General features: G+C 34.2%; 2 protein-coding genes across 2 annotated transcripts in view; one reads left to right on the forward strand and one right to left on the reverse strand.

The window, feature by feature from the left end:
* The window catches only part of LOC128165675 (SH2 domain-containing protein 4B-like), a 155,974-nt gene extending 146,358 nt beyond the window's left edge, over window positions 1–9,616 (reverse strand). Inside the window, exon 1 of the mRNA XM_052830449.1 lies at window positions 9,498–9,616. Coding sequence (XP_052686409.1) covers window positions 9,498–9,596 — 99 coding nt within the window. The 5' untranslated portion in view covers window positions 9,597–9,616. The remainder of the gene's footprint in view (window positions 1–9,497) is intronic.
* A 10,735-nt stretch (window positions 9,617–20,351) lies between these two features.
* Window positions 20,352–22,331, forward strand: LOC128165677 (uncharacterized). Its single transcript, XM_052830453.1, has one exon. The coding sequence runs from the start codon at window positions 20,355–20,357 to the stop codon at window positions 22,047–22,049; it is 1,695 nt and encodes a 564-aa protein (XP_052686413.1). The 5' UTR covers window positions 20,352–20,354; the 3' UTR covers window positions 22,050–22,331.
* The last annotated feature ends 1,618 nt before the right edge of the window (window positions 22,332–23,949 follow it).

The raw sequence follows: 23,949 nt of genomic DNA on the forward strand, positions 1-23,949 counted from the left end.
TGCTCAACATGATGATGTAGGATGAACGGCCAAATTTCATCTCATATCTTGTTGTAAAATGTGAAAAATATTAGGGTAAAATAACTGCCTACTGTTCTAGAGACCTTGGCCAAAGCTGAAAATGGATACCCCTTAGTGTACCCTTCCTGTACTCAGCGTTCGGTAGCTCTCCTGGCCAAAATTTGTAAAGGCATAAATACAGTTTGGAAATATAACATCATTTCTGGTTACCCCTACAGCCAAAATCCGAGGACGGAAAACGATAGCTTTACGAGTCGCTGTAAATGTTTTTGTCTGAAGCTTACCTCTGAGATGACTTATAGATAAGAGGATACAGTTATCATAGTTGACTGGTGTCATTTGCCATACCAGTAATGCTTACTTTGTGTACTTTACTTTATATTTAAGAAATTAAAAACATTCTTTGAGTATTATGAGATGATCATTATGATGTAGCGTTACAATTGGGCGTTATACCAAGAATTACAATACTAATGGTTCGAAATTTATACTCTGTATTAAAACAAAAACCCTGCATGAAATATACAATGAGAGTATGCCTTATAATATGCATAACATGATAATGATATAAACAATTTATACACAACAATTATACGATGTTCATAATTATATGAGTTATCGGTCTTACATAAACAATTACTCCATCCATGTAATTTCTACACGTTCATATGCAACATTACTAAGTCATTTATTTATACATTTAGTGATCGATATATTATATATATCCATTTCCATATAAACAATCTATAGATATATTTAGGTAACAAAAAATTGTAATTTGTGATTGGGATCAGGTTCCACTTCAAATAATTATGACAAATGCTGTTAATCAAGTCAGGATCCTGTTAAACATTAATATGTGCGTATAGAACACTATATTTGATAAATCCCAACAGATAATAATTTTTACGGAATCGAATGTAACCTTGTGGACTCAACTATGTTGGTGAAACCAAAGGTTCACTGAACAAACGAATATCAGGTCACAGATTACAAATCAATAGCGGTGGTCAGCAGCTTTTATACAAACATTTTAATTCCCCTGATCATTCTATTTTCTCTATGAAAGTTGAAATTCTAGAAAAAAGTTACCATCATACCAATAACCCATCGCTGAGTACGCAATTCCGTAGACAACAAAAAGAACTTTGGATCAGAAAACTAGGTACGGCCTTTCCGTATGGATGCAACGATATTGTGAATTCAACTCCACAGTGTACCAATGTTAATGTAATGGGACTTTTTAACAACACCAAGAGACGTAGGCGAAGTCATGGACATCAATCCACAGTGTACCAATGTTAATGTAATAGGACTTTTTAACAACACCAAGAGACGTAGGCGTAGTCATGGATATCGGTCTTATAACAAACCAATTATACACGATGTGTCCTTTTGATTCATTATTACCCTATGTAAAAAAAGAATTGGGTCTCTATTTCATTCGCACCAAACTTTACTCTGTCCCTTTGAAAGAGTTAAACAATCTTCTTGAAAACGTCAAGGAAAGGCGCCGGCCGCTTTTTGGCTTTTTTACTTTTTCGGAATACAGACTCGAATCCATGATTATGGATATTGCTTATCATCGGCTTTTTAAATCTACAAAAAAACAGAAAATACTGCTCATGCACTACGTTATTTTTTCAAACTGCAGTATGCCAACAAGGGAATCGATGCCGTTAATACTAACACTATTCTTAATCACAAAAAAGTTCAGTCCTGCATTCCACCATATTTCAAGTTAAAGTCAACCCCTTGTATTTCAAATTATACTTCAACCCTTCAATTATTAACAAACTCTACAAGACCTTAATATTGAACATCTGAAAGATAATCCTCCAGCGTGCTCATGTTCTTCCTCACCCTACAACTATAGTCCTGCCGAACACGTCATTACTGGTGATGTTAATCTAGTTAACAACGAAGACCTAAATCACTTATCATGAAAGGATCAAAATTTATGGAACCTAGATCCTTCACATGGCGTCGTATCATGATTACGCCAAGCGATGGGCAAAATCCGAAGAAGAAGACATTGATACCTTGTCAGAGTGGGTTAAAGACATCAGATGTACATTAAAATCTCGTATTAAATGACTATGAAATCAGATGAGACCATCTATCCTTCTGTTTTCAAAGAACAGAAGTGAGAAAAGAACTAGACAGATTGCACGATCAGTATTATCTGGCACCTGCTCTTAAGGCAAGAAACAGCATTGTCTTTGTTTGTAAGGCACATTAAATAAAAAGCATTTTCGAAGAACTAGGTTTCGATTCAGTAGTAATCCTACTTACACCCATAGCAGCCTTTCCAAGCAGGAAATACTTCAAAATCATAAATCGGTTATGGATATCGCCAACAAACAAAATGAATTTGATTTACCTTATTTGTACTGGATTCCAAAGCTTCACAAAAATCCTTACAAACAGAGATATATAGCAGGTTCCAGTAAATGCTCCACCAACCCTCTCTCTTCACTCCTTACTAAAATTCTTACAGTAGTGAAAAAGAAACCTCAAGAGTACTGTACAACAATATACTCCAAAAGTGAATCAGATGTGGATACTAAAAAACTCTAAAGAATTATTAGAAAACTTGAGGTCACAAAATCTTACCAAAATCAATAGCATCAAAACTTATGATTTTTCAACGCTTTATACAACCATTCTTCATGACAAATTAAAATCTAGGCTTTTTGATATCATCGACAGTTGTTTCTTCAACAAAAAAAGAAGTCGTAAAATGCTCACCTTGTCATTGCAAATCTAAAAAAATTATTTTATTAAAAACCATTCTGATTGCACACACAAGTACTCTGAAGATGCTTAAGTTTCTGATAGACAACATCTTTGTAGTTTTTGGAAATCAAGTCTTCAAATAATCTGTTGAAATTCCCATTGGTACAAAACATGCTCCATTGTTAGCAGACCTATTTTTGTATTCTTATGAAGCAGAATGTATTAAAAAACCTGTATGTGAAAAAAATAAATCACTCGCTGTGGCCTTCAACTCAACATTCAGGTATATCGACGACGTATTATCAATTAACAATTGTTATTTCCATACTTACGTCGACTCAATATATCCCAGTGAATTTAAAATAAAAAATACCACTGAGTCTGCGTCATCTGTTTTATATTTGGATATTTTACTGGAAATTGACACTGACGGTAACCTAACAACAAAACTTAATGATAAACGCGATGACTTCAATTTTTTTTATAGCCAACGTTCCTTACTTATGTAGCAATATACCTTCATCACCTGCATATGGTGTTTTTGTCTCTCAGTTAATTCGATACGCAAGGGCATGCTCTTCGTATGAACAGTTTCTAGGGCGAGGCAAGCTACTGACAAACAAGTTGATAAAACAGAACTATCAACAGTCTCGTTTGAAGTCATCTTTTTGTAAGTTCTAAGGTCGATATAACGACCTTGTCAGCAAATACAATCTTCCACTGGGTTTCATGATGACTGACGTTTTTCATACTAATAGTTAGACCAAAATTAAACACCTAATTGTCTACGTACTTTTTTCGTTTTTTTTTTACCCGATTACGTCAAAACTATCGACAATCAAAAATATTTACGCTATTTAATTAGAGTTTAACTGTGAATTAAGAAGTAAAAGAACTTACAGTATGAAGTCATGTCATAAGTCATATTGAGTTGTATATCTCAGGCATATAATGTCCAACTCTCCTGAGTTCGAAAGAAAACTACCTGCTATGCACCGCGGGAAAATTCTCCCAGCCAATCAACAACCAGAATTAAATATAAAACTGACCCTTTGGTATTTTTAATTTAAAGGGATAACACGTATAACAGTTTAATATAAATGATTTTATCATTGTAATGATAAAAGTAAATTTATACAGCTGAAATAAAAAATGCCAAAAATAATATGTAGAAAATTTAACACAATCACAATTATGGCTCGAAGGGCTATATGATAGATTGGATCACGCCACATCCTTAATGCCTCACAATACTCAAAGAATGATTCTTTATTAATTATTTGTGTATTTAAATGATTTTTGGCAATTGTACGATCAAATATTATACCACATTGACATTTTTACGCTATTTTCATTTTATATAAGTACATGTATGCAAGCCCCGCTTACAACGGCAAAGAATACGTCTTTTGCGTTATTGATGAAATTATTAAACGATACATTACAAATTTAATTTGAATCGTTATTACAGACTTAGTAGGCCTCCATCGGTCGCAGACGACCATGGGATATTGTATCCTATTTTGTCTTTCTCTGACAGCAACGTTTGTGGCTGAAAAGTCCTATACGGGAGAGACGTTCTTTTCCGCAAGAGTCACATATGTAAATGGTTTCTGATCTTTCGGGGTTAAGCGCTGCTTTCGTTGTCCGCGTTTTCTGCTGCATGCACAAGCTTTTGTTCCCCTGACTTGATCTGTCTGAGTAGTGTGGACCTCCATCTGGGTCGATCTGCTGCTAGGTCTTCCCAAGATCGCACGTCAATATCAAGGGCCTTCATGTCTCTTTTTACGACATCCTTGAATCGAAATTGTGGGTGCCCAGTGCTTAGTTTCCCAGTTCTCAATTCTCCATACAAGATGTCCTTGGGAATACGTCCGTCATCCATTCGATGCACATGCCGGAGCCAGCAAAACGTGCGCTGTCGAAGCATAGTGAACATTCTTGGAAGGTTCGCCCGAGACAGGACTTCTGTGTTAGGCACCTTGTCCTGCCATGAAATGCCTAGGATGCGGCGCAGACATCGCTACCGTACAACAAGGTGCTGATTATGCAGGCGTTGTATACTGCCATTTTGGTACTAGTTTTTAGTGTGGGCTTTGTCCAAACTCTTTTTGAAAGTCGAGCGAGAGTGGATGTAGCCTTTCCGATCCTCTTGCTCAACATCACAGACTAAGACGCTGAAAAATGTAGATATACTTTAAAATCTTCTTTGGTGAAATTATGTAAGTTAGCGTTTTTTAACTTGATAGCAAAAACAAGATTCTTTTTATGCAATATTACACGTTACAATTGTGAATTCAGCCAACTTTTTAAAAAAGAAAAACCCTAAAACATCAACATTTTATCAACATTTATCAACATCAGTAAAAAGGTCCATAACTATGTATAAAGTCGTATAGTTCGTATGGACCCCCTGAATTTATGCTCTCAAAAAATTCTTCTGAAACTAAAATTAGAAGTGTGATTTTTTTTTAATTTGCAAAACTAAAAAAAAATAACTAAAAGAATAAAATAGGTATTTTTCAAACATTACGTTCATTTATCCAACATCTTGGTTTTTCATTGTAAAATTCCATAATTGCAAGCAATGATTATAAAAAGAGCACGTTGTTACGAGGTTGCTATGAGATTAAATACAAATTTTGCTTAAATGGATTTTTATTTTTACCAAATCTTGCAAAATTACAAAACTTACTGTGTCAAACATGTATTTATTAAAACTAGTATATGTAAATCATTAAATTATTTTGCTAATATCTGCATGTAGTGTAGTATGTTCCTTCATAGCCAGGTTATAAATAGACCTACCTTTTACTGAAGAGTATTGGTGAAGAAGACTTTTTCATATTCTATGTTTTATGTTCATTGGATGTTGTATGTCAACAGTCTTCATGTTGCCCCTTGAGGGCCCTTAATTGGTTAATAAAGAAATTGAATATTCTAGCCCATTAGTTAACATCAAACCTACAAATTTATATATAAAGGTTTCTTAGGTAATGGTATTGAACAAAACATACACAGCAGAATAATCAGTTAATGTACAATATCTTAGATTCAAAACAGTAAATATGCAACTCCATGCTGATTGTTAAAATTTCTAGATATTTGTGTAAATATGCCAACCTGTGCAGACAACATTGGTGTCTCAGTAATTGAAACTGTGATCCAGGCCTCATTATTATGAACTTTCAAGGATGAAACAGGAATGGGCTCCCCTGAGCTCAGCTGGTGAACTTGTACACAACCATCAGATGAGGAGGTGGTCAACATTTGGTGGTGCTACGGAGGAAGCAAAGCGGTCAAATTAACAATGGTATAACAAAGATATAGTCCACTCTGAACAAGCGTTCCAATTTTGCTTCAGGATATGACGTTTGTTTTAGAATTCTACAAGAATCATTTCTTCTTTACAGGAGATTTTCAGGATAGAAATAAACATACCCATTGAAATATGCAGCTATATGATATTTTGATAAAAGTGAGTCATTTTGCTCTCGTACTATTTATATATTTTTTTCATCATTTTGTGCCCCAACAGTGTATGTAATTTGATACGTATCACTTTTTCAAGTAACGCAGATTGTGTGGTACCATGCTGAGTAAAACAACTACGTGACTTCGTTGAAGATGCAATGTGACGATTATGAATTTATTAAAAAATAAAAACAAAATCTAACTTGTCGTTTTATCACAGAAAAAGACATTTGAAATGTAACTATTGTAAAGCTATTGCTTTTTTCAAGATTTACTGTATGCATTAATTGTGATCGATCAAAACTTTTCTCTACATTGAAAACACAAAATATATCAACAAAGGTAAAATTTCTCTACATTGAAAACACAAAATATACCAACAAAGGTAAAATTTCTCTACATTGAAAACAAAATATACCAGCAAAGGTAAAACTTCTAAAAAGTTGTCATTAGTTTCTTACATGTAAAAATTATCACTTTCTTCTACATTTCAAACATATCAACAATAGGAACATTTTACATGCTAGACCATGGTGTACATTTGAATTATTTCAACGGCATTGATGAATTGTTAAAAGGTGTAATACATTCTCAAAAATAATATATATCCACCATATAAATCATGTTTTTATCAGTAATACACACTGTTTATTGATTCCTAACACATACCCTAAGATATACTTGATCTGATTCAGATGAAACTTGGTAGGTTGGCATCTGGCACTGCATTTACAAATGTACTTAGTGGAATTTTCTAAGTTGAATCATCAGACAAATAAACATTTATAGTTGCCAATGAAAGTCAAAACTCAATGTTAAATATTCATATTAAGTGTTAAAATAAATTGGAAATTATGAAAAATTCAGTTTCAAATAAAAACTTTTAAAACCTTGTCTCAGGCATGCACTTGGAAACTCCTCAAGATTAAGTTTGATTCAATGCAAAAATTGAAACACTTAGAATATAATACATGTTGATGTATTGTAGACTAATTAACTTGGTGTCCAAGTAGCGTAGTGGACAACGCACTCGCTTGTCACCGCTGCGACCTGAGTTCGATACCCGAGATCGACAGTGGTTGTATGTGATAGGGTATGGCGGTCGCCCGCTTGGACACGTGGGTTCTCTCCGGGTACTCCGGCTTCTTCCCACACCAATGACCCCCTCGCGCTAACATCCGTGCCAACGAGAGATATTAATATAAGTTGTAGAACTTGCTTATCAATCGTTGTAAAATAAATAAAGTTCATGTAATTAACTTGGATAAGGATTATGACCTTACTTACAATCTTCTTATTGAAGATATGGACATTTGAAATCCTTAACTCCAGCAATGACATTGATTCACTGCTTAATGATATATCAGAAAGCCAAAGCTGAAATAAAGGCTAAAATCAAATAGTACCTGAAACTTCTGATTCCTCTGACCAACTCAAAACAAATGTTTCATTCCAGTAACTTTTCATATGAGTGTACACGTTTTTCTTGGAGCATTATAGTAGAATTTATTGATAAACTTTTAAAAGAATTCAAATAAACATTTAAAAATCAATGAAATCTTAAACAACACATTTTTAACAAAGAATTAAAACTACACAAATGACATAATATATAGGTTTTTTGACTCTAGACCAAAAAAAATCAGTATGATATTTACGAGGCATTCAAATTTTCCAAGGTTAATTGTTTTTGCTGCGTTTTGACATTTGCATAAAATCATTAAGGAGTCAAGATTTGTTGCATTATTTACACAATCAAACACTAAACTCCAAACGTCATACAATGTCAGGACCGTTCAGCAGAAAATGCTAACTCCTTCATGGCACCGGATCCTAACTCTAATTTTTGAAGAGGTCCATGTTTGCTCTGCTCCTGTTTTGTATTTTTCCTTTGAATCTCTAACTCGATCATCTCCTCTATAGATTTATTGTTTTTGTGATCCCCATCACCCAGACCCTATATTTATTGCAGATCTCACTATATCTCAACTGATCGTGCTTGGCCTCCTTAAATAAACTTTCCTGGATCTCTAACTTGATCATTTCTTCTTTAGATTTGTAGATTTTGTGTTTTCCCATTAGAAGGACTCAATATGTCATTACTGATTTTCCTGTATCTCACCTGATCTTCTCGATCTCGCTCTCGGCCTCCTTGAGTGCCTTCTCCTATATCTCTAACCCAATCATCTCCTCAATAGATTTATTGTTTTTGCAATCCCCATCACCTAGACCCTATATTTTAAAATAAATTCTAAATTAATTCAAGCAAAATTAGCCTAAAAATATTCTTTTACACCCGAACATTTTTAAATTGATAGTGTTGATATTTAGCAGAAATTCACTTTTCTACACGATGACAAAGATTTGATTATGTGCATTTCTGAATGCATCTATTCATATATCTGCATACATTATATTTAAAACTGAACCTGATTTAGCAGAAACTGCTCTCTACTAAAACCACTAATTAGTCTAATTTAATGAAATACACAGCCAAATGTAATACATTTACAGTATATTGATTTCAATTGAACGTAAAATGTTTAAGGGACATCACCAACCTGTTGTTTTTAGACAAACTATGGCCTTCTGTATGATATACATGTATAACTGTATGTGGTACAAAGAATATTAAGGTTTATTATACTTTTTTGTTTAATACTGAAATCTGATTGGTTTAGACGCAGTAGGTAATCCCTTCTATTACTTAGCAACACAATGGGTTACACAACGAATTGTTACATGCATATACATTATGCGCGTACAGTTCGCCGTAGAATTCACTTCATTTCTACATGTATATAAAAGTAAAATTTTCTTTAGAATTAAGACATTCAGTATATTAAAATAAATAGTGCCTGTTTGGGAGGGTAACTGTTGAAATTGACACCCCTCGAAAACCATTGTCAACCTCCGCTTCGCGTCCATTGACAATGGTTTTCTCGGGGTGTCAATATCAAACACCTCCCATATCTTGACAAACAGTATGGCCTTCTGTATGATGTACATGAATAACTCTACATGTATGTGATTTAGACAATATTAAGGTACATCACCTACCTTCTTAATCTTAACAAACATTATGGCCTTCTGTATGATGTATATGTATGACTCTATGTGTATAACTGTATGTGATACACACAATATTAAGGTACATCATCCACTTTCCAAATCTTGACAAACATTATGGCCTTCTGTATTATTTACATATAACACTGCATGTGTATATCTGTTTGTGGTACAGATTAAGGTACATCACCCACCTCCCGTATCTTGACAAACAGTATGGCCTTCTGTTCGTCCGACAGCTCTGACAGGAGGTCAGGGTCGACGGTCATCGTCTGGAGAATCTGCTGTAACATGGTTGACTCTTACTGACCTGTAACCCACAGACAAACCAAACATAATTAACAGTTTGTTTTAATGATGAATTTTCGTTAATTTGAAAGCATTACAATGAAATATTAACAGTACTTGTTAGAGTAAATAAAACACTGCACGTCAAGAACAATATTTGCCAATAAAAAACACTTTCAAACTCATAATTACATTTTATTCAATATTGTTGAATACATCTGGTTTAAAAACTTGTGACACCATTAACACAATTCTTTTAAATGAAGAAACTTTTTACTTTGATATCAATACAATGAAAATTTCACTACATATATTACATTTTTACCAACTCTACAAATTTAACACTTTACCACGTTTACAGACTTTCTCTCATATTACCCCTAGATCAAATGGAATCCAGGGTATACATGTTAAAGGCAATAGATCTATTTTTATGTTTTCTCTGATTTAGAAATGCACAAGGAAATAGTATGTTGATAAATACTTTTCTAGACTCAAGAACGTTTGAGTGTTCACGAACAACTTCCTCATAATAATCATTGGCCATACTTCAGTTGTAATGCTTTCTACCTCACGGTCGCTCCGTTAGATTAATGTTCATTGAGACTTTCAGAGTCTGAGAGACAACTTTACAAAGGATTTCAATTCTAAAATCACTGATATGTATTTTATGTTTAATGTCTCTGTCCTAAAAATTTCAAAATACATGTTTATCTACATACTTTAAATTACCTTACACAGATGTCAGCTATTTGGTTACAATAAAGCTATTTCTCTGTATTAATTAATTCTAAGTTTCTAACTCTATCTTCCTTGGACTTAATTGGCCGACATTTAAATAAAACAAATGAACCGCTGATTTAACGGTTTTATATCTTTTACATAATGTTTGTATGTAATTTTAATTCTCTTGGTACAAGACAGATTCAATTGATTCATAGATGAACAGATTATGGTGGTTTAAGATAGAGAGGAGTTTATAATATATATAGTGAATTCAGTTCCGCTGCGAGTTGGATTATTACGATGACCTGACAATATCAAGGATAACTCCAGTCTGTCAGTCTGCTGTCATCCCGTTATCTTACCAAAACAAGCTGATCACATGACTCACGCCAGTTAATCCCTCCCCCTACCGTACACACGGCATCCTGGTACCCCAAACATCTCACTCCTACCCTCCTCCAGTAAGTAATCAACACCAGATACCTGGGAGCAGAGTCAACACACAGTTTTTATCATATCACTACAGAGTTCCAATCACACTGAGAATCTACAAAATGTCTTGTAGAATTCCGCTGATTTTGCAGTTTTAAATCTTGAATGCTGAGGATGTTTTGATCTGACTGGTTGATAAGAAACCAAAATACACACATCTATATTTTCTTTCTTCCAATATAAATAAAAATATCTAGACAGGAGATTTGATGAAAGAGAAAAGCAACGTTTTAGTAAACCTCTGCACAGCAATGAATACAAGAACACAAACAACTTGTGTAAATATCCTTTGTTTTAACATTATTGGGACATTAACTGTTTGCTGAAACACTGCTTCCCATATGTTCCCTATTCCCTCTCCCTAGACCTAATGTGTGTAATAACGTCTTTGTTGTAAGGTGGAGATTGACATTCAATGAACTGGTATCATTGTCTTGTTTATCAGTAGGTAGAATACTCTTCCTCTGTATATTGTTACATCACAGTCCATCATATCATACAACACTGGTATCAGCTACGTACTTCAACCAATCACAAGTTGACAATAGAATTTAATTTAGGAACAAATGCTTATTTGACTACAAGTTTTGTAAAGACTGCCGCCCCCCCCCCAAATATCATTGTTCAGCGCAAATGTAACACAATAACACAAATAATCACATACAGTGTAGTTGTTCTTCCATGAAATTAATACAGTATAGCTGAGATAGAAATGTCAACAATCTGTAAGTATTATCAACATGACCCCATTTTTTAATTGTTTAATGGGGACAAGAATATTTGCATGTTTGAATAAATAAAAGCAACTCAAAAAATGAAAAGGTCAGTGAAACTATTTATTATATTAGTCAAACAGTTACAGCCCTTAAGATCAAATTGAACAAGTTTGTCCATTAGCTTGTAATGACAGTCATCCCATTCTGACAATGACTTCAAAATGAAAGTAATTACACTTTCTGATTTCTCTCTTGATGCAGACAAGTGAAAGGTAAAGTTTAGAATGTCCAATATCATTCCATTGTTTTTACCAAAGCATTGGTGTTGAGAGAGAGAGAGAGAGAGAGAGAGAGAGAGAGAGAGATTTGTTAAATTGGGGTTTATTCTATAACTTTGAAGTGAACTATGCTTTGATTATTCTGTGATTGATTTAAACTTCCTCTACAATGCATGGGTGGAGCACGTGGCTCAGTGGTCATATAAATATATGGAAAGAAAGAAACAGAACCTTTCAACTATAAGGTTATAAATTTTATATTTGGGTAAAATATCTTTATCTCATCTAAACCGCCTACTCAGTTTTTTGATGCCCCCTCCCCATCTACACACAATAGAACCTGTGATGGAAGGGTCACGCATTTTTGCATTTTACACTTCTGGTTGATCCTCTTAGTGCACTTAGATGACCAGTCACCCCCAACTCCCCTCCCAAAAATGCTTATCCCACATCGCACCAGCGACATTGATTCTGTAAAGTCATCATGAAAACCCAGTACTAACTAAGTACTAACAACTAGTTCTGCAAGACGCCTGGTGGTTTATATAATATATAGTTTCAGCGATTTGCTCCATGATTTACTTTATTACAAAAAGAGTCCCATCCTTACATAAGAACCACTGACTGAGAGGTCATAAATCTTACAATTTTGGTACAGACTTTCCTCTCCATCTTTATCATGTACATAGTTTGACTGCTAACAGTTCAGTAGTAGAGAGGAAATTCCTCAAAGAATCAAAGAATCCATATTTAGAATATGGACGCTAAAATCTAACTTAACACAAAAACCCCGGACCCAGGGGCCAAAAATTTACAATATTCTTGTTGGCATCCATGCATATCATAACCATGTTTAATATTCGACAACATACGAAATTTTAAAAAATGGAATACATTTTTACAGTTTTTACCAAAAATATATGACAAATTAACACATTTAATGTCGTCGTGATAATCCTAGCAAGCAGGATAAAAAAGAACAAAACTGAAAATGTTCAAATTAATTATTTGCCGAGTATACTAATGCACGAAGGAAAACTGCATGACAATGGACGAAAACGCATAGCAATACATGTACGTCACCCGAGTCACTCAGGTGACCAATTAAAGGATTTTTATGCTTTTTATAATGATAATTATTCTGATTTTGTACAAATACAAACCTCCACAATCATGGTCACGTTGGTTCGAATTATAACATCTCTCTACCCCTTACAGGAAACCATCCAGATGCAGTGTGTCTGACTAAAGTACTCACCCCTTCAATATTCACTCATGTTTTAATACATTGATAGGGTTTAATACATTTTTGTACATGTGTAACACATAAGAAATTATTAAACGGTCCTTGTGTTACAATTCTTTTATTCTTGATTGTTCAATATTGTTCAATTTTGACAGTGGTCCTAAGTAAGGAATGCAGTATTAGGGCTTCCGGTCACTGTGACGTCATCATACAAGTGGAATCTATCAGACAAAAGGTACAACATGTCTTCCCTTGTCAACATCTACGGTGAAAATGCCGCCAAAAGATGGCCTACTGCCTATACCGTAAATTGACCAATCAATGGACAGATTCACAAGCGTAAAAAATTGATAATAAAAATTACGTACAACCAAATACTGATATTATTACAGTTATTCAGTTAGTATAACATAAAAATACTTTTTCATTTCCAAATTTTAACTTTTATAAAAAATGTAAATGTGAATCTCGAACCCGATGTTAAATATACTTTGCCCTCTTACACATTTCTCCCCTTGTTTTCATTGCTTTCCACAGCAATGAAAAGGTTGCATAAAACATAATTAAAATCTTAACTATCAAAAGGTACAGGTATATAGACAGAAAGCAGTGAAACTACATAATAATATCTGATTTTGTAACTACATAATCACATCTGATTTTGTCTTGCCCTCGAATCACTTAATGTAGCATCAAGATTCACAATTGCATCACTGAGTTCCTTGAATTTTGACGGTTTGTAGCACTGTTAAGGCTTGCTATGAAAATATCAGCGGATTTAAACTTTCAAATAACGATGCATTTAATAAAAAATATTTATGTAAAGTTATTTTATTATGATATAAATGTGATATTAAATGAAACAGTACAATAAATGCTACTCTGTATGACACTTAGTGTGGTCTCCTGAATTGATGGTCACGTGATATGTGTTGACAATTCTCCCGATTGGAGGTCATAAACAAATTTCAATATTACAAGGGCATACCCTTTTTTGAATTATAATTTTAAATAATAATTAAATTTTACTATTCCCATAGATTCTAAAAAGTGCTGCTGCTTTATATAGAGTTCATCTTTTATTAGAATAAATATCAAAGAAATGAGCTCCGGTTGGAATTTTATATGACTTCCGCTTAATATTTTACCTACTTAATAATTTATTCTGTAGATTTCTTTAAAGCAGCTGCACTTTATAATAATTTAACATTCCCTTAATTTATATTTAAAAGATCAAAATGATCTGTTAAGTGTATGCCCTTGTAAGAAGTGGATTTAGATAGGCTTCTCGATGTCAAACACATCGAACTTGTACATTAAACACTCTAAAAAGAAATAATACACGCTCTAAAAAATAATTACATGCCGAATCAAAACAAGCATAGTAGATAGTATTTAATTTTTTGATAATGATCCGTTAATTTATAAAATGCATCTTCTCATGTTAAAAAATAATTGATCCGCCTCTCTGTACACATAATATGCGTCAAAATTTACAATATGACGTCACATCGACAAGTGCACCGCGATCAGTCTGTTGTTTATATTTATCGCACAGGGGCTTGGTTGTTGGAGAGTGAAGTTCTTAATTATTTGTTCCCGAAGAAAAAATTGATAAAGATTGGTAATCTTAGATGTATTTCTGTGTATTTCATTAAATAAATACACTGAAACCCCCCGTTTCAGTCATGTTAAAAAAGTGTACTCAATGTACTTTAAAAAAAGTAAAGGGACGACACTCGTCATCTTGGATTTATAGGGGGTCCTCGTTTCAAGCTATGTTTTAAACAAGTTCTTCCATCATTTCTCCAACGATTTCTGACAAGATCATGGTTGGAAAATATTCAAATGACTTATTCCTATCGTCTGACTAGATCTGTACGATGCATAAAACACATAGTTCCGAAATGTACTAGATACTCGCCAAACTTGTCAGAAATCGTTGGAGAAATGGAAGAACTTGTTTAAAACATAGCTTGAAACGATGGAATAATTAGGAAATTCACTATCCAACAACCAAGCCACTGTGATTTATCGTTGTTGGACTTATCTGACTACAAAGTTGCACGCAATGTATCTTTGCTTAATATTCTGAAATACAGGGAATTTCTAGTAACAATCCCAGTCGACTAAAAAACTATATGTTCAAAACCGTGTATATTAAAGCTGAACACCGCTCGTAAATAGGCACTGTCCGCCATATTTCTCTCTCACGACCGTTATCCCTACAACCCCTATATAAGCTGCAGACCTCTTAGCAGTTTAAAGTATTTCGCAGTAGAGGTCTCACCTGTGTGGACGTTCATCTGGCCTCCCCGTGTTTCAAGTTTTCAAGTTTTTTTCGCACTTTTTTCAAGTCAGGAGAATACTAACATCAAATAAACTGGTCAAAATATAATTAACAAACAGAATATGCACATAAAATAAGAATTTAATGAACAAAATCACAAGCACAGGAAAGAATACTGTACATCGGCCACAATACAAGTTGCAGGTGTGCAATCGGGTGTAACAAAATCGAAGGGTTTCTATACCAGGTACCTGTGTGACGGTGCCTATTTACGAGGTGTGTTCAGCTTTAAAGCTCTACGGGCGACTGCACGACATTGGACGAAAACATATAGCAACACAAATAGGTCACCGGAGTCGCTCATGTCAGAGTCAAGTGACTTAATGGGGGGGGGGGGGGTCTTATAATGCTTTTTATAATGTGTCATGAAGTTGTAGTCAGTTTATTAGTTGGAAACGAAAGACCCTCTTGTTGTATTTCTACGGTTTCTTTTTCTTTATTAGGGTCTTCCGTTTCCGACGGAGGACCCTCTTGTTTTTCTACTGTTTCTTTCTATTATTATTATTCTTAATATTCTTTTTCTGCCTTCTTTAAAGCTTGATTTCTCGAAAACTATTCACCCGATTTGCACCAAATTTCAGGACTTATAGAGCATTGGAGGGGATAAATGTTTTTAATTAAATTTGTTGATGACGTCACTTCCGGTTTACGATATCGACAATTAATGAAATTCAAGGGTCATTTTTTCCACGCAACTCCTCTGAAACTATTCCAGATAGAAAGTTGAAATTTTCAAAGATTGTAGATAAAAGTATGTAGATGTACCGCATTGTTTTAAAATATGGATAATACGTAAGATGTTGAAGCTCGTCTGAGGTAAAAAAAATTGGCACTAATTTTTTCAATTTTTTTTTGCACATTTTCTGAAATATTTTTAAAACCTGTAAATATTTTGTTATAACATTTAATTCAAAAGTTGTATCAGTTTTCACGGATTTTCATTTGATATTTAGAAAAAGAGACTGGCTCCTTAAATAAGGGACCAAGAGGGCTCTTAATCTTTTTTGCAATATCTCTTTACTGAACAATAATTTGTTATTAATTATAGAAGCAAAAATGTTTATTGTACAGCTGTTTATCTATGCAGTACCATACTTAAGTCATATGTTACGTAATTAGTTTCAAGGGGCAAGAAGTCCAAAACGTTGATCATTAATATCTGAAAAAGGAGAAATATTTTGAAAAGCAATGTAGAACAAAAAATGCTCAAAATAATGTTCTGTAAAATATGCTACCTTAAATGTTTTTGTTTATGACCCCATTTAGGAGTTAAAGGGTCGGCCCTTAAAACGCATTTGTACAGATATCTCAAGAATGGTTAACATTTCGTGAACACTTGTAAAACAAAATGTGTTTATGTTTGCAAGATCTTTTATTTGATATCAAGAAAAAGGGACTATTCCCTCAAATTAGGAACCAGGAGGGCTACACAGTCTTTTTATGATAACTCTTTCCTGAGCAACAGTTTGATATCAATGATTACGCAAAAACAAACAAATTTTTAACCTGAATCTAACGCTGAAATCCATTTTTAAATCGAAAGTTGCACTACAGAGATTTTTGGGTTTTAAAAATTGATTTTTTCCAGAAATTGTGATTCCGCATTCTTGGATAAGAAAATAGTGTTATTTTCAAAGTTAAATTAACTCTTACCTTAAATAATTCGATTATTGTTAAATCGTTCTTAAACACATTCGGATTTTTATTTGCTAAGTCGTTGTTGAAATCACGAAGATTAATTCGTATTTCAAATAATTCGGATTTTATTAACTCGAACTAAGAATGATACGATTTTTTTCTTTTTGTTTTAGTTACTTACTGTTATTGGTTAAAGAACTCTGCTTCTTAGAGGAACTTCTAGCTTTACTTTCGACATTAACGGAAGACCCACTCGTTGCTCTCGAACGAGCTTTGCTTTAGTTTCATTTGTTTTTGTAAATAGCTGTAATTTTGTGGAGAAGTTGTGTTCAATACTTCTATGTTGAGAGCATTGCTAACAGGCCTATTTTAGCATAACCGGTTTGGTCAGGTAGAACGTCGTAGCTGCTTGTCCAGTATGACCACTTTGCAGAATTTATCCTCCTGTTTGTAATTTATGGCGAATTCCAGACGTTAATCTGGTAGACTGGTAGCCATAAATACTGTTAATCTGTTTGGGCATTTCCTTTTCTAAAGCCGATAGGTTTTGTTTATATTTTGTCTGTATCTTGGTTTATTAATAAATTATTTATTAAAAATTCAAAATAAGTTATTACGGCCACTCACAAAGCGAAATCATAATGTAATTTGTCTGCATATCATTGTCCACAATTTATTTAAACCCACAGTTTACAATCATATCATCAAGCAGTTTTTGGCTTACAAAATGACACATTTATTCAAAATAATGATTGTTAAAATGGGCTTTATTTTATAACCTCCGACTGAAGTGTACTATGCATGGATTAGTATGTGATTAATTTAAACTTCAGCTACATAGCATGGATGGAGCACGTGACTCAGTGGTCATGGGCGTTGGACAAGTAACCAAAAGGTTGCTGTTTCAAATCCTCTGGTCTCTTGATGTTATGTGTTGTGCACTTAGACAATGTACTTTGGGTACCGGTTTACGCTGGGAGAAAACCTGCAATGGACTGGTGTCCCATCCGTGTTGCGGGTGGACAAAGAAGGTTAAACGATATCTCCAGAGTGAAACAGTTAAAAAAACAAAAGTAACATTTTCACAATTTATGTTCATTAATAATTGCACAACAAATTCATGGGTTAATGTCAACAGTCATCAAAAGGCACTTAGAGGTCAGATAGGAACACAGGATTATTTCAGAACTTCATTTACTATGTATCCATTCGATACTCCATTAGGGACCTGTTTGCACAGAACATACACATTGAGTTACTCATACACAATAATACAAATAAGGAGCAAATCGTACATAACAGTGAGACAAAGTGGTGCACGAGACAGCGCTGCATTACATTTCCTTGCATTTTACGAAATATAATATTATATATACTGAATAACTTTACACTTGACTTGAAATACTGATGACATTAACTTACAAATTACACTGTTTAGAGTCACTAAATACGACATATACTTTTACAACTCTATTTGTGACAGCTCTTAAAATATACTCCACCTACTTTACTACTAGTATATAAAGAAAAAATGAACTACTCATCAAACTTAACAAACGAATACGGTAACATACGCAAAGAACATTCAAACAATAGAAATTACAAATAAAATTCATTGAAACAACAATGTTTTCCAAAGACCTCTAATTTTACAAATAGAACAAAAATAAATAAGTAAACTTTTTTTCTCAACTCAGAACCTGTGTCTGTTAGTAATAAATGAAACCAGAGAAAATCAGGTGCTTAAGTAAGAGTTCCAGAATAACAAAAAATAGACAAGTACCGGTATATACAACATCGAAACTGTAACAGGGAGTCAATGAATCTCATCCGCCTAGCACCCTGGAAACCTCGGAGCAGCACCGGTCTTAAGCGCCTTCATGGCACAGAAAAGGCTTTCACTTAATTATAGATTCGATCAGACTTATGGGAAAGGAAAAGCTATATATGCCCCAAAACAAGGACTTTACACATAGGTCTTCTATGTCCTGTTATCATACAAACTTAATTCAAAGTCACTGAACATTTTTTTACCCAAAGACACTCTGGGGATGAAGTATGAGCCAAATTGGGCCAAGGGAAAATCAACTACATGCTTTGTACAATTATTATCGGATATCCAGATGGAAAGAAGGATGGATAGAAGGAATAAAAGACTAATGACTCTAGGGGACCCATATATCGAGGCCCTAATGATAAATAACACCCACCCACACAGAGAGAGAGAGAGAGAGAGAGAGAGAGAGAGAGAGAGATGTAACTACTAGTATATTTAGTAAAATGCTATCTTTGGTGGTTGATATGAAGGTCAGAACAGCTCTCCCCTAAAACATTTCACAACGGAGACAACAAAAAACAACCTACCTCCAAATCAGGACACCATGCCCCAGTCAAGACAATCTGCCCCCATTTTAGCACACCCTGCCCCAGTCAAGAAAACTTGCCCCTAACATAAAATTCTCTTGTCCGCGATGATATTCTTTTTATTTTATTATGGATATCCTTTTGGCTTTCCAAAGAATAAAGTGCAAGGTTGTTTCAATTTAAATACGTCATTATTTTTCACGGCAAAACACCAACTTTATTTAACTAAATCATTTTATATCTCATCTATTACATAAATCAGATAAGTTTTGATATACGTAAATTGTATATGGTTTTAGTTATATCTAAGCCTTCTACACATTTTATACACATTAACGTTCTAATTTAATTTTCACTTGCTGGCTGAAAATTCTTTTAATATATTACATATTCAGAGACTTTTACAATGCTTTAATAAATGATTTTCAACACAGGTCAGACAGAGGGGAATATAAGAGAACCAGTCTGACTAAAGCCAGCCCAACCTTTTCATTTCGTTGTAGGATCAAGTAAACAAGTATGGTGGTTGGCTTTGATCAGACTGTAAAGAAAGAGATAGGTCATCGATTTAGTCTGTCCCTGACATTTAAATCTATCACGTGATTTTAGGCAAGTAACCAGACAAGGAAAAGTAAATACCTGGAGCCGCCATGATAGAAGTTTAAGGTAAATCAGTTTGTAACTTTTGGAATAACAGATAGTCTACTTTGAATCAATAATAACTATAATTATATCTTTTTTATTCAACTAGACCCAGTAATTGTTTCAATACTTTTATGAAATTAATAGTTACCATTAACATGCAAGGATTGGAAAATGTCAAAGTATGCTAGAGATAAATTTCAATGAAAAATTTTTCTTAAAGGCAAAAAACACCAGGAACTTTAAGAGATATATAGTTATAAATAAATATTGATATTTTATTTCAGGATCTATACTCCAGTAACCTGACCATGCATCCCCGTCGCAGTGCCCAGGATGTGTTACGGTGTCGTCTCTGTGATACCCCGGGCCCACCTATGTACTGTGACATTTGTCACATATATCTGTGTAAAGCCTGTGTGGGGGAACATCTCTCCGATGAATCCACAGAACACAAAGTAGTACCATTTAAAAAGCGAGGATCTACTCCAAATTACCCAAAGTGTCCTAAACATTCCACAAAACAATGTGAACTTCACTGTGAACAATGTGACATTCCTATTTGTGTAAAATGTGCTACCTCTGAAGAACATCACGGCCATAATTTTATAGAAATAAAAAAAGACATGGACAGAAAAAAAGAAGTCATTGAGATGGATCTAAAAGAACTAGAGAAATCCATTTATCCTAAATATCAAAAGATTGCCTCAAACATCTCAGTTCAGAAAGCTGCTCTGAATAAAAACAACCAGAAATTGACATCAGATATAGACAAACATGGAGAAGCCTTGCACAGAGAAATAGACACCATGATCCAAAAACTGAAATCTGATCTCAATGAAATGGACACCAAACACCTGCCTGTCTTAAACAAACAGGAAGATGAAATCACACGCACCATTTCTGAAATCACACAGAGTATTGCTGATTTGAGGAAGTTACTAGACTCTAATGATGCCAGCCTTGTCTCTGCCTACAAATCCAGGAACGCCGACTTCAGAAAATTGCCTCCTAAACTCACAGTGTCCTTACCAAGATTTACCCCTCAGAAGATTAACAAAGAACAGATTTATCAACAGTTTGCGATCGGTTCTCTGTCAGCATTATCTATTAAAACAGAAGAACAAGTCTACACCATTGATTCCCCCGGTGCTGAGTCCTCTCCCCCGGACAGACCGCTCATTGACGTACCACGGATCATTACAGGGATAAACACCGAGTATGGAGACTCTAATAGATTACTCAATGTGTCCTGTCTGAAGGATGAAGAACTATGGACACGTGGCCAGGACAACAAGATGAGACTGTACAACCTACATGGAAAACTAGTGAAGTCAGTCCAAACCAAGTCAGGGAACGATCCACGGGACATAGCAGTGACAAGGAGTGGGGATCTAGTTTATACTGATGACAATGATAGAACTGTGAACATAGTGAAGAATACACAGATACAGACAGTAATCAGACTACGGGGGTGGAGACCTCGCAGTGTCTGTAGTACCTCCTCTGGTGACCTCCTGGTTGTCATGGTCAGTGATAATAATAAAGAAGCAAAAGTTGTGTGTTACTCTGGCTCCACAGAGAAACAAAGTATTCAGTACAACAACAAAGGACAACCTCTCTATTCATCTGGTGGAATAATAAACAGTAAATTCATCAGTGAGAACAGGAACCTAGATATCTGTGTTTCAGACTATAGAGCCGGTGCAGTAGTGGTTGTCAATCAGGCCGGGAATCTCCGGTTTACCTACACTGGTCCTACCTCCTCTTCTACAAAGGGATCATTCTATCCACTCGGTATCACAACAGACAGCCAGGGTCGGATCCTGACAGCAGACTGTGACAACCACCGTATCCACATTCTGGATCAAGATGGACAGTTCCTCCGCTACATTGACAATTGTCATTTACAGAAACCATGGGGTTTATGTGTGGACACCAGAGACAACCTGTTTGTGGCTGAGTTGATCACAGGTAAAGTGAAGAAAATCCAGTATTACATGTAAACAAACTGTGTGTATGCCTACACATATGAACAAACTGTGTGTATACCTATATATATGAACAAACTGTGTGTATATCTTCATATATAAACAAACTGTGTGAATATCTACATATATAAACAAACTGTGTGTATACCTACATATATATACATGTAAACAAACTCTGTATATGTATTATATATAAACAAACTGCATGTATGTATCATAAACGTAAACAAATCGTGTGTATGTATTATATGTAAAAAATGTTTGTATATAACGGAAAATGTACACAATTTTAGTGATTAAAACAAAATAGTATTTTGCCTAGAAACAAACTTACATGATTCATGGGATGACAAATAATTAAGAAGATAATGGATTTGGAATTATGGAATTTTCAAAATATTTGATTTTATTCAATTGCTGGAGAAGGGAGAATTATGTCCAATATGAGTTAGATAACTTATTTTGTCATGAGGCAGTTAAATAATGTTTTTTTTATTTCCAACATGTGAATCATAAATTATATATATATATATATATAAAAGAAAATTTGGAACTGTTTATTTTCGTTTTGTTTTTTGATTATATATTTATATATATGCATTTTGGAAAGAAAGAAACAGAACTTTTCAACTATAAGGTTATAAATTTTATATTTAGGTAAAAGGGAAAATCAACTATATGCTTTGTACAATTATAATCGGATATCCAGATGGAAGGATGGATGGATAGAAGGAATAAAAGACTAATGACTCTAGGGGACCCATATATCGAGGCCCTAATGATCAATAACACACACCCACACAGAGAGAGAGAGAGAGAGAGAGAGAGAGAGAGAGAGAGAGAGAGATGTAACTACTAGTATATTTAGTAAAATGCTATCTTTGGTGGTTGATATGAAGGTCAGAACAACTCTCCCCTAAAACATGTCACTACAGAGACAACAAAAAACAACCTGCCTCCAATTCAGGACTCCATGCCCCAGTCAAGACAATCTGCCCCAATTCAGCACACCCTGCCCCAGTCAAGACAACTTGCCCCCAACATAAAAACCACTTGTCCCCAGTGATATTCTTTTAATTTTTTTATGGATATCCTTTTGGCTTTCCAAAGAATAAAGTGCAAGGTTGTTTCAATTTAAATACGTCATTATTTTTCACGGCAACGCACCAACTTTATTTAACTAAATCATTTCATATCTCATCTATTACATAAATCAGATAAGTTTTGATATACGTAAATTGTATATGGTTTTAGTTATATCTAAGCCTTCTACACATGTAATACGTATTAACGTTCTAATTTAATTTTCACTTGCTGGCTGAAAATTCTTTTAATATATTACATATTCAGAGACTTTTACAATGCTTTAATAAATGATTTTCAACACAGGACAGACAGAGGGGAATATAGGAGATACAATCTGACTAAAGCCAGCCCAACCGTTTCATTTCGTTGTAAGATCAAGTAAAATAGTATAGTGGTTGGCTTTGATCAGACTGTAAAGAGAGAAATAGGTCATCGATTTAGTCTGTCCCTGACATTTAAATCTATCAAGTGACTTTAGGCAGGTAAGCAGACAAGAAAAAGTAAATACCTGGAACCGCCATGAAAGAAGTTTAAGGTAAATTAGTTTGTAACTTTTGGAATAACAGATAGTCTACTTTGAATCAATAATATCTATAATTATATATTTTTATTCAATTAGACCCAGTAAATGTTTCAATGTTTTTTATGAAATCAATAGTAACAATTAACATGCAAGGATTGGGAAATGTCAAAGTATGCTAGAGATAAATTTCAATGAAAAAAAATCAGTTTACTTCATGACAGAATGGTCAAAAGTAACAAACATTTTCTTAAAGGCAAAAAACAGCAGGAATTTTAAAATATATATCGTTATGAATAAATATTGATA

Source organism: Crassostrea angulata, chromosome 10 (genome assembly GCF_025612915.1).
Source record: "Crassostrea angulata isolate pt1a10 chromosome 10, ASM2561291v2, whole genome shotgun sequence".
Lineage (NCBI taxonomy): Eukaryota > Metazoa > Mollusca > Bivalvia > Ostreida > Ostreidae > Magallana > Magallana angulata.